Below are 13,217 nucleotides of genomic sequence, written 5' to 3'. Positions count from 1 at the left end.
GCCGAGCTGGTTGTTCTGTGTGATGTTTTGGGTCACTGTCTCGACCTCCGTCCCCACTCCAGCGGGCTACTCAGGGGCCTGGCTGGTCCCTGCAGCTGAGGCTTCGGCCTGCTCCAAGTTTATCCATTCCTGGGCCCTATTTAGGAACTCGTTCACCGAGCTAAATCCCTTCATTTGTATATCTTTCCAGAGTCCCCCTCCGACAAGGATCCCAGTCCTCAAGGCCATGAGCTTGGAGCTGTCATCCGCGTCTCTGGCCTGAGCAGCGACGCTCGCAAACCTGCCTAGGTAATCCTTCAGAGGCTCGTCGGGCTGCTGCCTCACGTTAGCCAGAGATTCGGCCTTGACGTGGGCAGCCTGGGAGGCTCGGAATGCCCTTTTGAAGTCAGCCGAGAAAGTTTTCCAGGAGCCGATCGATTGTCTTTTGCTTTGCTTGAACCACTGCCTGTCTGGTCCAGTCAGTGTGGAAGGAAATATCAGACACCTCAGCTCGGGGCCAATGTTTTGGGCCATCATCAGGGTGTTGAACATCCCCAGATGATCCAATGAATCTCCGTCTCCATTGAATTTGGACAGGTGCGGCATACGGAAACCGGGTGGGTAAGCCGTTGCTGCTATGCTGGGGGCGAAGAGCTCCATCTCGTCCCCCGAATCATATTCATCTTTCTCTTTCTCCGATAGGAGCTTCCTCATTAGCTCCTCCATCTGAGCCAGGCGCTCGAAGGTTTTGTCCTGATCTCCTTGGTTATTCTGGGGCTGTTCAACAGCTCCGGATCCATTGTACATATTTGGTGGGTTATTGCCCCTCCTATCTTGAGATAGGTTATTTGGGGCACTCCCTCCGATACGTACTTCGGACAGGTCCCCCCCTGAGCGAGTATGGCTGCCGCCTCCTACTGACTCTCCTCTATGAGAGTTAAAGCGATCTCGCAGGTCGCCCCCCTGGGTGGTTTGAGGACTTTATGCCGAACTTAAACGCTGACGCAGGTCTCCGCCAGAAAGGTCACTCCGACGACTATCGGTCCAGTAGCTCCTGTTAGAGAGGCTCGGAGTCCGCCTTTGGTGGTGAGGATCCGGGCTTTCTCTCGGCGCCCTGCTACGTTGGGAAGGTCCCGCGGACAGCGGGTTTCTCCCAATGCTTCCATAAGCTGGAATATCTCGGATGGGCCGAGGTGGAGATGGATATCTTAATGGTGAGGGAGGATGCCTAACCGGAGATGCGATCCTGGTTCCATCAGGGAAAATCAAGTTAGGTGGGTGCCTTTCGGCCCTGCCAACCTGCGGGTCCCGCGCCTGGCGATCTAGACGAGGCGCAGGACGGCTTGTGGGGACGGGCTGATGTTGTGAGTCCTCCCCGGATCTCCTTCTGGAATTTCCTCGAGCTCTCCTGGGCGCGCTCGAGGCTGGTTGGGAGCTGGGAGTTGAAGTTCGGACCGAACGGTTGTACTGCTGTTGTTCGGCTCTAGGAATTTCTTCGAAGTTCGCCTCTCGATGGTGCGATGAGGGAATAGAGTTGGCTGTCGGAGGTCTGTCCGAGTGACTAGGCCTGGACCGATTACCCCGGCAGGACTTATGAGTCTCGCCTTGCCTCTTTCCGACGTTAGCGTCGGTTGTAAGAGGGGGTAGTCGGGCCAACACATCCTTGATCTGCTGATTAGCTTTCGCTAGTTGGCTCCTCAACTGAGCATTTTCCATCTCTACCGCAGTGTAAAAATCTGGGTTTGGATTAGGTGGCCGGGGCGCCGAACTTCCAGTGTCATCTTGGCCCGCCGGCTGTTTGCCCGGCCGTTGTTGGACCTCAGGAATTTGTTCACCGGGGATGGCGATATGATGAGCCTCCTGCCCATCATGTTGTTCTGTCTCGTTACCATACCTGGATCGAGTGGTCACCATAGTTGGATGTTTGCGACAGCACCAATCTAACTAGCTCTCAACAAGAGCACCAAACTATTGATGCGGTTCTTCGCCAACAGGTAATTAAGAAAATAAGAGGAAGGGATTAGTGCTTATGTTGAACCGAAATAGATGAATGATCTTTTAAAAATGGGCTAGTGACACAATTACGTTTTTAGGTGGTTCAAAGGTTAAAATCCTTCTACTCCACCAGTCAGTATTATTGCTATATGCTTGGTATTCTTTTACAGGGTATTTTTTACACAATAGAGTCCAACCCTTTGCAACTCCCAGGGTCTCCATATTTATAGGAGAGGGCACCTGGGAATTGGTAAGAAGTTCATCCCGTGACCTTCTTACCTATCATGTCAACTCTGTGACATTCATGATTAATTCCTAAAACCTGACACATGAAGTGTGGTCTAATCAATAGGTAAGGGGGATAATGGGCTGCACGGCCCTACCCAGTCGTGGGTGCCAGAATGTGCACGTTCATGCTATGTGTCCGAGAAGTCAGGGATATATCAGACACGTGATGTCTGATATATGCACGTTTACCTTGCGTGGTTGACTTTATAAAAGGTCACAGCCTCCAACTCTAGCTCGTACCATGAGCTGGATGCCTCCCTCGACCTGTGGCCTTCAAAGTCCAAACTCAGTCTAATCTTGGCGAACCCTTAGGATACCTCGAGCTGAGGAGGTAGGGTCTTTCGAGTGGCAGCTCCGGTCTTGGGAGTGTCCACGCGGTAGACATGATTAGGCCGTATCTCAGCTTGCTAACAGCCCGTGGGAAAACCAGGGCGTACAAACTACATTGATTATTTCCTCTTTATTGCCTTGATACACGGATATTAAGGATAGTTAAAGCCCATTGGCCCATGTAACCCCCCTTGAGCCTATAAATATGCATGAAAGAGCTCAAGGAATGGACTTTTGACCTTTTAATCTTTTTCCTGAATACTAAGAGAGAGAAAGAGAGAGCATATAGGGCGATTATCTATCGTCTTGTTGTAATTCTCCCAAGATTTGTGAAGCTCAAGAACCTTAGTTCTTTGATCACGACATTGGGATTCCATATTAATAATAGCACTAAGTGGACGTAGGTCATTACCATTCATTGGGGCCGAACCACTATAAATCGTCTGTGTTTATTCTCTACCATTAGATTAAACTCTTGGTTATTATCTCATTTCTTGTCGTATTCTTGACTCCGTGTCGTTGGTCAAATCGAGGGTCAACAAGAATATTATGTGTTTATATGTGAAGTTATTGGATATTTATGTGATTATGTGAATTTCATGAGTTATATTATTATATGACTGATTATGCATGTTTAAGTGTATTAAATATGTGAAACAGACCCACTTTTAAAGGGGCATATTTGTAATTTTGACCCGTTGAGGGTATAATTGTGATTGTATGATATTATATGAATAAGACCACATTATTATGTGGATATATTTGAGATATTCGGCAAGAGTTGGTCCTTTTGAGCAAGATAGCAGTTTAATAACAATGAAGGATTTATGCCCAGCTCAGGGTGAGCCAAGGGGTATTTCGGTAATTCAGTGAGTTACCGGGACTCATTGGAGTATGAGTCGTATGTCGAGAAAAATAGTGATATTTCGGGATTGTGAGACTGGAGGGAAAAATGATGATTTTGCTCTTAGTGGGCTTTGAGAGGGAAGTTTGGACTTAGGGGTAGTTTGGTCTTTTGGACCATTTGTATATATATGCTTATTTGACTGGGTTTATTAACTCAGAAGATTAGTGAAGTCTCTCTCTCCCCCTCACGTTCTCTCTCACTCTCTCTCTCTCTGTGTTAGTTTGAATTTGAATAGAAAAAAATGGATTCCAAGCTTAGGGCTTACTTGCCAAGGGAATTAAGGAGATTTGTCGCAAGTTTGGAGGCTGTTAAAGCTTTAGGAACATAGCTGGATTCAGATTCTATAAGAGGTAACTCAATTATTTGAGTTCAGTTTTGGTTTTTAAGTTTTATTAAATTCTAATTTTGAAGGAGTTGTAATTGTTTCAAGTTGGTTTTGATGTATCTGAGCTGCTGGGACCATTATTATGGTCGAAACTGGTTAAAATCGTGTTCTGAGATGATTTTTGATAGGTTTGCGATTCTTAAAATCGCTGGTTTTCTTGGTTCGTAGGTTGCGCTGCAGCATTGTTCTTGGAGGTCGTGACTCTCATGAACTCAGAGGGGGAAGGAGGTGTCTCGAACCGCCTTGGCGCCGCTGCACTAGGTGGGTTGTGCCACGGCTCATGCCCTATGGTTTTGGGCTCGGGGCTCTCTAACTTGTTGCGCCGCAACCCTTAGTGTGTGTGTGGGGGGGGGGGGGGGGGGGGGAGGGGGGGGCATTGTGACTCTAATTGGGGAAAAAAATTAGAAATTAGGTTTTGGTTTATAGGAACCCAAACCTAAGGGCTCGGGAATGGTTATACTACCCAGGTTAGTAGTATTCAGGGTCTCAGAGGCTAGGACTCAGTACGGAAGCCTTTATTAGTTTGTTTCCTGATAATTATTCATTGATATGGTTGTGACTAGGGTGAATCATTAAGCTCGGGAGGAAAGGACCGTACTCAAAGTCGTCATACGGTATTTACTCAAGACTTGAGGTAAGAAAACTGCACTCGGTCTGTGTTTAAGGCTTGGCCCGGTTATAGAACATGGTTATAACCATGCTTAGAATGTCATGTTGGTTGCGTTGTGCTTAACTGAGTTTAGTATTGATTGCTTATCCGTTATGTCTAATTGAAAGGCTTGGCTTATAATTTGAGGGTGATCTATTATAACAGATTGAGAGGCTCATCTTATACGTTGAGGGTTATTTATTATTTCTGATTGAAAGGCTCGGCTTATGAGTCGAGAGTTTATCGATTATATTCGACTGAAAAACTCGGCTTATAAGTCGAGACTCTATCTATGGTATATTTATAAAAGCTCGACTTATAAGTCGAGGACTTGTCTATGGTATCTAATTAAAAGCTCGGCTTATCAATCAATGATATATCTGGTTTAAAATGCTCGACTTATAAGTCAAGGGTTTACGAGGCTCGACTTATACCTCGGTTTATGAGTTGAGGGTGGCAATAGCGTGCTGAACGTCGACCAATGTGGTTAAGCTAACCCGAAAGCGTGATATACGCTTGAATGAAACTATGGCCACCTGAAATAATAAGTGCCAAGTACGCTTGGGCAACTCTAAGGCTGGTTATACAAGGAATTGGGCGATGGGTCCTAGTGTGGCTCTATAATCACTTATCTGGATTGAATGCATGCACGAGTAAGGTTATTACTGCTAGGCATGCTAATTATGATTATGTGTTCTAATGATTTACTACTTATGAGAATGATTATGTTTTCTTGTTGAGTATTGGCTCACGAGTGCTAATTGGTGTAGGTAAAGGAAAATAAAAGTTGGACCAACCATAAGTTGGAGAGCTTTAGGGGCAGGGTGTACATATGCGCCCTGCTTGACCACCACAATCGAAGGTATCCGTTGGAACTAGGGTTGAACCCTGATTTTTCCGCCTAGGTCGGCTTTTGTATTCATTTTGAGTTTGCAACAGTTTAAATTCTATTGAGAACCCATGTATTGAACTCAAACTCTTTAATGAAATTGTTGACTTTTGACCGAAATTTTTAGTACCTAAACCTAGAGTTAGCTTCAAGTACACGTTTTATGTCCAAATGACTCGTTTAACAAGTTAAACTCTATTTAATTACACAGTGTAATGGTCCTGAATTAGGAGGACGTTACATTTAAAAAATACATTTATAGCGAACACTTTTCAAGCATATATTAAAGAGGAAATTACACCATGTATTACTAATTATTGAAAAAGAAAAGAAAAAGAAATACAACATCAACCTTTTTTACTTTCAATTTAACGGTTCTAATATGTCTGCAACAGTTAGCTGATTTTTTATTTTGGGTAAAACACCAACAGTTTTATGGAGAAATAAAATATAACCTATTCATGTTAGAATATCAAACTGAAGAAAAAAAAAATTGGCTGCTGTCATATATTATGAATGAAAATAAAACACGCCGACTTTTTCCTAATTATGAATATATTTAAAAAGAATCCATTCTTTTTTTTTGTTTGGTTTATACTTTTTTGGGCCTATATTTTGTCTCATTACCTGTTTGGATCTTGTATTTTGATAAATTACTTTTTGAACCCTAATTTTGTAAAATAATTAAAATAAAACCCTAAACTCAATTTTGATGAAGAAAAAATTAAATATAACAACACAGTTTTAAGTAGAATTATTTTATTTTTGTTTTGAATTGTTAGTTTGGTAAATTATTTGTGATTTTAGTTGAGAAAACATTGACCAAAATCGGGTTTAGGGTTCTATTTTAACAATTTTACAAAACATAAGGTCCAAAAAGTAATTTGTCAAAATACAAAGTCCAAACAGGTAATGGAACAAAACACAGGGTCCAAAAAAATATAAATCCTTAAATAAATATATATATATCAAAGCCTGGAAAATTAAAATATGTATTATTTAATTTGGTAAAATATATTTATATATAAAATAAAAAAATATATTTTATTTATATTTTTATATTTGATAAAAGCAATACATTTTTAATTTTATTTATAAAATTTATTAATTATATTTATTAAATTTGTATCATTATCATATAAATTTTAAATAAATAAACAAGATTATATATAAAAAAATGACATAAACATATTAAAAGAAAAATTAAATCAAAATACTATTTAAATTTTTTTTAAAATATATATATATATATCTATGATAATATTTTTAAACATAAATGATAATTTTTTTAATTAAAATTAAGATTATGTATTATATATTATAATAATAATAATAATAATATTTTATAATATTTAAATTTATATTAATATAAGTACTAAATATCTAGTCTTATGTTAAATATTATTATAATAATATTTTATAATATTTAAATTCATATTAATATAATTAGTAAAAAATACTATTATCATAATAATAATTTATAACATTTAAATTTATATTAATACAATTATTAAATATCTAGTCTTGTATTATATATTATTATATAATGATATTTGTTAACTTTTGTATTTGGATTTGAATTTATATTAATATAATCATTATATATATAGTTTTATACTTTAAATATTATTATAATAATAATATTTTATAATATTTGAATTTACATTAATATAATTGATAAATATCTATTTTTAAGTTAGTTTTAAAGGTATATTGTCTTAAGTATTTAGAATATTTTATTAAAGTAAATAAAACATATTGTTAAAACAAAAAATTTATGTTAACTATACATTTTTTATATATAAGAGATAATTATAAATATCTATTTTTAGTTAGTTTTAAAAGTTATATTACTTTAAATATTTAGAATATTTTATTAAAGTTAACTAAACAATTTTCTTTATCTACATATTTTTTTATATAGACCAGATATTACGGGAGGAAGATTTGAATTCAGGAAATTCTATTTGTAACGAGAAAGTATAGTATATTGCTAAGTTATGCCTATGACCAAAATAGAAAGAAATTCCTTGGTATCTATAACCTTATACAACTATATTTTCTCACGATGTGATTCACAAGTGATTAACATCAAACAAAAAAAAAAAGTGTGAGAATGCTTACCTCTAACTATACATAATGTAAAAATGAAACAAAGATAACTATTCCACAAGAATCTTTCATATTTATAAGAAACATTAGTTTTATTTCTCAAGTGATCTTATTTGTTTGAAAACATTACAATAATTGAGGGCAAATTCAAATACAAAAAGTACGTATATATGTTTCTTCTATATCAGACAAAAATTACATTTTTATTCGTGATAGCAAAGATTTTGAAAAGAACAAAAAATAATCGTAAATTTTGAAGTAATTGTATTCTTCACTCAGTTGTAAAGTTTACATGAATGATGAAATGTGATACCCACAATCGTATTCATACTTCCCAATATTATTTTATAACATGCAAATTAAAGTATGTAGTTTAGGTTTATTGATAAATTAATAAACATCACAATATTGTGTTTTAATCCTATAGAATAGTTCCAATCTTTTTGCGTGAAGATATTTAGAATTGTAATTACTAGGAATTATTTGTGCGTAATCATATTAACCAAAAATACGAGGATAAAAACATACCATTAAGGTAATATGCTAAACAATAATTTGATTTTCACGGGTGACATATTTGAGATTAACTTGTGAATTTCAGGTCCAGGCATAATATTGTAAGGTTAATTAAAAAAATACTGGAATAACTAATAACGTTTTTTTCTTAATTATTTTCAAATGAGATTGAAATTCCGTTTTTTTATGATTATCAACTTAATTATTCAATTTAAATAATTAATTGTTGAATTGTTACAGAAATGTTTAAATAGATACAGAGACTGTTTGAAGAAAAACTAGATATATTTAAACAGTTTATTACCAGAAGATAAAAACGAACATAAGATAAAGAACACACGAAATTATACGTGATATCAGCAATCTTTGCAGATTGCTACTAGTTCACGGGATCACGCCCAGAGAATGAAATTTATTAGAAGAATATCTAAACGATTACAAAACCAAATTGACTTATACAAATAAAGACTCCCTCTTGAATTTGTCGCAAATGTTGTAATCTAAACTCCTAATCAAATTTCTGAAGTGCTAAGATCTTGAACTCCCTTCAAATCATAACACTTGCACTTTTCCTCTCGAAAAGTGTCTCACGAACAAGACTTCTCCCGAAGCTTGATGAACAATGTCCAAGTGTGTTCAACCCGCACTATTAACACAAAGAAAATAATACAAAAGTACATTGTAATAAACCACTAAGAACTTGCTGGACTCAAGTTCTTCACATAATAAAGTCTCTCTAAAAACTTGAAAAATATTTGGAAAATAATTCACCAAGAGAGATGATCAAAAACCAGCGACCTATGGATGATTATATACTTTTTAGAATCCCTTTAGGTCGTGGAAAACAAATTAGAAACCAATCAGCCAATAAATGGAAAATCTTCCCAAACAGGAAAGTCAGAATCTGTTCAAACAGATTGGCAATCCGTTCAAACAGATTCATTGAACGTGGACATTTTTAAACCCAGTTTCCTTTAATATAAATAAGGAAACAAAATATACATTATCTCTGCAAGCTGTACACGGTTTAGAGAAACAAATCAGATCAAAAAATAAATACCAATAATTTCCATATTTTCAAGAAAATATATTCTTTTATAGGAAATTATATATTTATTTTATTAATATATATAGAATAATCTGATTATAGAAAACACATTACACCAAAACAGGAAACTACCCATTTCGAAAATTCTTCTTTAATTAATTTTGTCAATATTGTCAAATATGCCAATAAAAGATTTTACAATCTCCCCCTTTGGCAATTTGATAGACAAAATTAATTCAAAAACCTGCAACACAAATGTTAGTTACAAATAAAGAGAAAAAAACTCTCCTTGCAAATGTGCATTAACTTATAAAAAACATTTAAATAAACTAGACTTAACTCCCCCTCAAAATAAGAAAGTCCAGAGTTAAACAAAAACAAACAAACAAGGCATGTTTTTGGAAATATCTACTCTCCCCCTTTGTGTCTTTCAAATAACCATCATAAAAAAACAAAAGAGAGTATCAATGTTCTTAGGACAATAGACATAAAAATAAGTAAAAATAAACGACTGGATCTTTGGACAGAGTTTGAACAGCATCCAACACAGAACGTTGTAGTCCTTCAAATCGACATCACTCGAGTAGCCAAAGAATCAACAGAGGCTCGAACAGCAGCTATTTCTGTAGCAACAAGTCCTGAATCTGTGGGAACAGAGGAGGATGCATGAGGAATGTCCTCCAAGGCAAACTCCAGAGATTGGGGCTTGACTTTCTTGGTTGATGGAGCGTCAGTGGCTTCAGTAGGAGGAGCAGAGGCCTTGTAGGAAGCAGCAGTAGTGGGAGCCACCAAGTCTTCTTGATCACGTTGGAGATCTTTTTTCTGCATACTCAACACTTTATAAATAACTTGAGGAAATTGAAGATTCAAGTTTTTCCTATTACCTTTTCAAAACCCAATGATTTGATCATGGATGACTATAGCCAAGTTTATACCAATACTGGTCCCCACCTTGTACAAAAACAAAGCCATGTCAAATGAGATAGTTGCGGTGTGAGAAGTTGGCTTCCAATTGGTTGTGGCAAACTTATGGAGGACAGCATAAGTGTAGGTGAGATTAGAGACCGAGATGACTATATTAGATGGCCATACCATTTTTTGCCCTACTAATTCAGTGATAACCGTATCCTTGTCAAGAGTGGCAAGATCATCATCATCCTTGACATCAAGAGGAAGATGCAAAGCATGGGCAATGTCTTGAGGAGAAAAAGAGAACCAATGGCCCCTAACAAACACTTTACAATATAGAGGAGATTTATGTTCAATAATTTCATTAGTAAGATTGGCATAGAATTCCTTGACTATTCTATCCACAAAACCAGTAAATTTAACCAAAGAACCTGTCCATTTTTTATCTTGAAGCATTGTTAGCACACTATAAGGCCGATGATCACTCAAGACATAATTTCTCTCAACGATAAATTTCCTTTGAGCATAGAGAACCATATCACGAGCATTATCATTATTACAAAAAGTTGAAGAATAAGGTTTAAAATTTACACCTGGATGTTTTGGAGAAGGTGTAGAATCAGAAATAGGTCTCTTCCCTTTAGCCTTGGATGACAAAGGAGATGCAACTGGCTCTGAGTTAGATTCGGCTTCTTGTTCAGAGGGGACAATGTCTTCTTGTTCTGGCTCATCAGACTCAGCCTCTGATTCTGTATTGTCAAGAACAGTTTCATCAGATAAGGTGGTATCACGGGTTGCTTCAAATTCAGATTTTCCTTTCTCAGGGTCATATTCAGAGGAATACAGAGAAGGGGGATGAGCCTTCAATCTTTTCTTGGCAACAGTCGAGGGGGAAGAAGACGTGTCCAACCCCAATTTTCTTTTGGGAGCCACAGAATTTTTCTTGGACTGGCTCGGCTTCAAGGGCAGTTTGAGTAACCCAGCAGTAGCAGCTTTGGAAGAAGATGAAGCAGATTTTGATTTTTCCCTAGCCGTCGGAGACGAATCAATCGGAAGAGGAGATAGGTTCTTGGCTCGAGAGGGCACCACCACTTCAGATGGTGGTGCAACATCAACAATATCAACTGTGATATCGGGAAACACCATGGGGAGTTCATTAGAGAGGGAGAACACCTTCTTGCGCGCCTTGGATTTGCAAGTCTTCCCAACAGATGTGGCAGGTGCTGGAACAGATGGAGGCCCCGTTGACATAGATGGGGGAGGCGATGGAGAGGACACCTTTTTGGATTGAGAACCAGGGATCTTCTTAGAGGAAGCTCCATGAGTTTTCACCATTGTTCCTTCTCTGAAAAATAGCAAACACTTACAAAAAATGAGAGAGAGAAAAAATTAGAAGAAGAAGAAGTGGCTTAGAGGGATCGTGGGTGAGAAGAAAAAGGGCAGTGTCAAGTTTTTTTAAGGACAAAACTTACCCAATTTGGACACCCACGGCAAGAAGAGGTTTCCTTTTTTAAAAAAAATTGTTTTAATTAAAAAATAAAAAGGAAACAATCCTTAAGACACACGATCTAATAAAACACTTACCCTTTTTTATTTTATTTTATTTTATAAAAGGAAATAGAATAGATATATGCCAACAAAAAAATAACCAGAAAAATAACCCCACACGATCTTCCTATTGACCTTTTCCCCTTTTTTTTTAAAAAAAAAAAATCTAAACAAGGTGGAAGACAATAAAGATACAAATCATGGTATTCCAAATTGAGAAAGAGGACAAAATAAAATCGTTGGAAATAAAGAATATATTAAATCACACAAAATAAATGCATAATTTCACATAATTACCACAAAGATTCGGTCCACCATGAATTTCCTTGTCAATCAAATTTTTATTTATTTATTTATATATATATATATAAATGCACAAAAATAAAACTCAGCAAAAAATTTCTGCTTTGATCAATGTGAGTCATACTGATAAGAATAAAATCAAGCAACTGAAAATAATTGTTAGGGTATACCATGGATAATAACACTTGTGAAAATAAAAAATTAGGAAGAATATTCGAGAGAAATAAAGCACAATTCAGTCACAATCACATATTCTTAAGTGAATCAATCAACATGTATGAGTCTTACACACATTTTTTTTATTATTATTATAAAGTGTGTACAATTTTTCTTACACAGTTTCAAGCATAAGTGTGTGACAGTGTATGCAAGGGAACATTGCCCAATGAAAAATAAGTCTTTTTTGAAATTATAAATAATTGTAACCCATGAAGACATTGTCACACTACACCAGTGGTAGCCCTTTTCTATGGTAGCGTATCCTCTTTATAACTCTGAATTACAAAGTTCCAACTTATTCAAAAGACGGCTTTCACACACTGATGTAGGTAGCTCTATTCCTGCACAGGAGCTTGAAACAATGCTACACAAAAGGAAGCTCAAACATTTAACCATTGATTGATTGACCCAAATATGCCTAGGAGGAATTGATTATTTTTCTCTCAAGAATATACAACTAAAAGCTCATAAACACAAGTCAGATTATCCAGCTTGACACACAACAAAATTTTCAAATTAATTGACAATTTTCTTAAACTTAAATAACACCCATTTGATCAAGAGGACAACACAATAACAAGGAAATTTAAAAAGAACAAACCCCCAAAGATTTCCGGAGGAAATCAAAGCGAACCGAATCAAGAGCTTTAGTGAAAATATCAGCAATCTGTTTATGTGTTTCAATATGTTCCAAGACAAGAACTTTATTTTCAACTAATTCTCTTATGAAATGATGACGAATATCAATATGTTTAGTACGGGAATGTTGCACAGGATTTTTTGAAATATTAATTGCACTTGTATTATCACAAAAAATAGTTAAAATGTCAAGATCAAACCCATAATCCATCATCATTTGCTTCATCCACAAAAGTTGTGCACAACAACTTCCTGCTGCAATGTATTCGGCCTCAGCTGTTGAGAGAGAAATAGAATTTTGTTTCTTGCTGTGCCAAGAGACTAGATTTTTTTCCAAGAAGAAACATCCTCCACTAGTGCTTTTTCTGTCATCAGTGTTACCTGCCCAATCAGCATCACTAAAACACACTAGATTAGGGTTAGTTTCTTTTGAATACCAAATACCATAATCAACAGTCCCATGAACATATCGAATGATTCTTTTGACAGCTGCAACATGAG

The 13,217-nt window shown here is 36.5% G+C and overlaps 1 protein-coding gene across 1 annotated transcript; it reads right to left on the bottom strand.

Annotated features, from left to right (window-relative positions):
* Window positions 1-9,662: 9,662 nt before the first annotated feature.
* LOC133792384 (uncharacterized) lies at window positions 9,663-11,342 on the bottom strand. Its single transcript, XM_062230285.1, has 2 exons — window positions 10,050-11,342; window positions 9,663-9,920 (listed from the first exon to the last, which is right to left on the bottom strand). The coding sequence occupies exons 1-2, from the start codon at window positions 11,340-11,342 to the stop codon at window positions 9,663-9,665; spliced, it is 1,551 nt and encodes a 516-aa protein (XP_062086269.1).
* Between the last annotated feature and the right edge of the window lie 1,875 nt (window positions 11,343-13,217).

This window comes from Humulus lupulus, chromosome 7 (assembly GCF_963169125.1).
Source record: "Humulus lupulus chromosome 7, drHumLupu1.1, whole genome shotgun sequence".
NCBI lineage: Eukaryota > Viridiplantae > Streptophyta > Magnoliopsida > Rosales > Cannabaceae > Humulus > Humulus lupulus.
Note: the sequence above shows the minus strand (reverse complement) of the source record. Positions and strands in the feature narration are given on the sequence as shown.

Excerpts from the sequence above, each read along its gene's own strand:
- LOC133792384 (XM_062230285.1), bottom strand. The coding sequence starts at position 11,342 with ATGGTGAAAACTCATGGAGCTTCCTCTAAGAAGATCCCTGGTTCTCAA. Across the intron at positions 9,921-10,049 it reads TGGCTTTGTTTTTGTACAAG|AAAAAAGATCTCCAACGTGA; the intron begins GTGGGGACCAGT and ends TTGAGTATGCAG.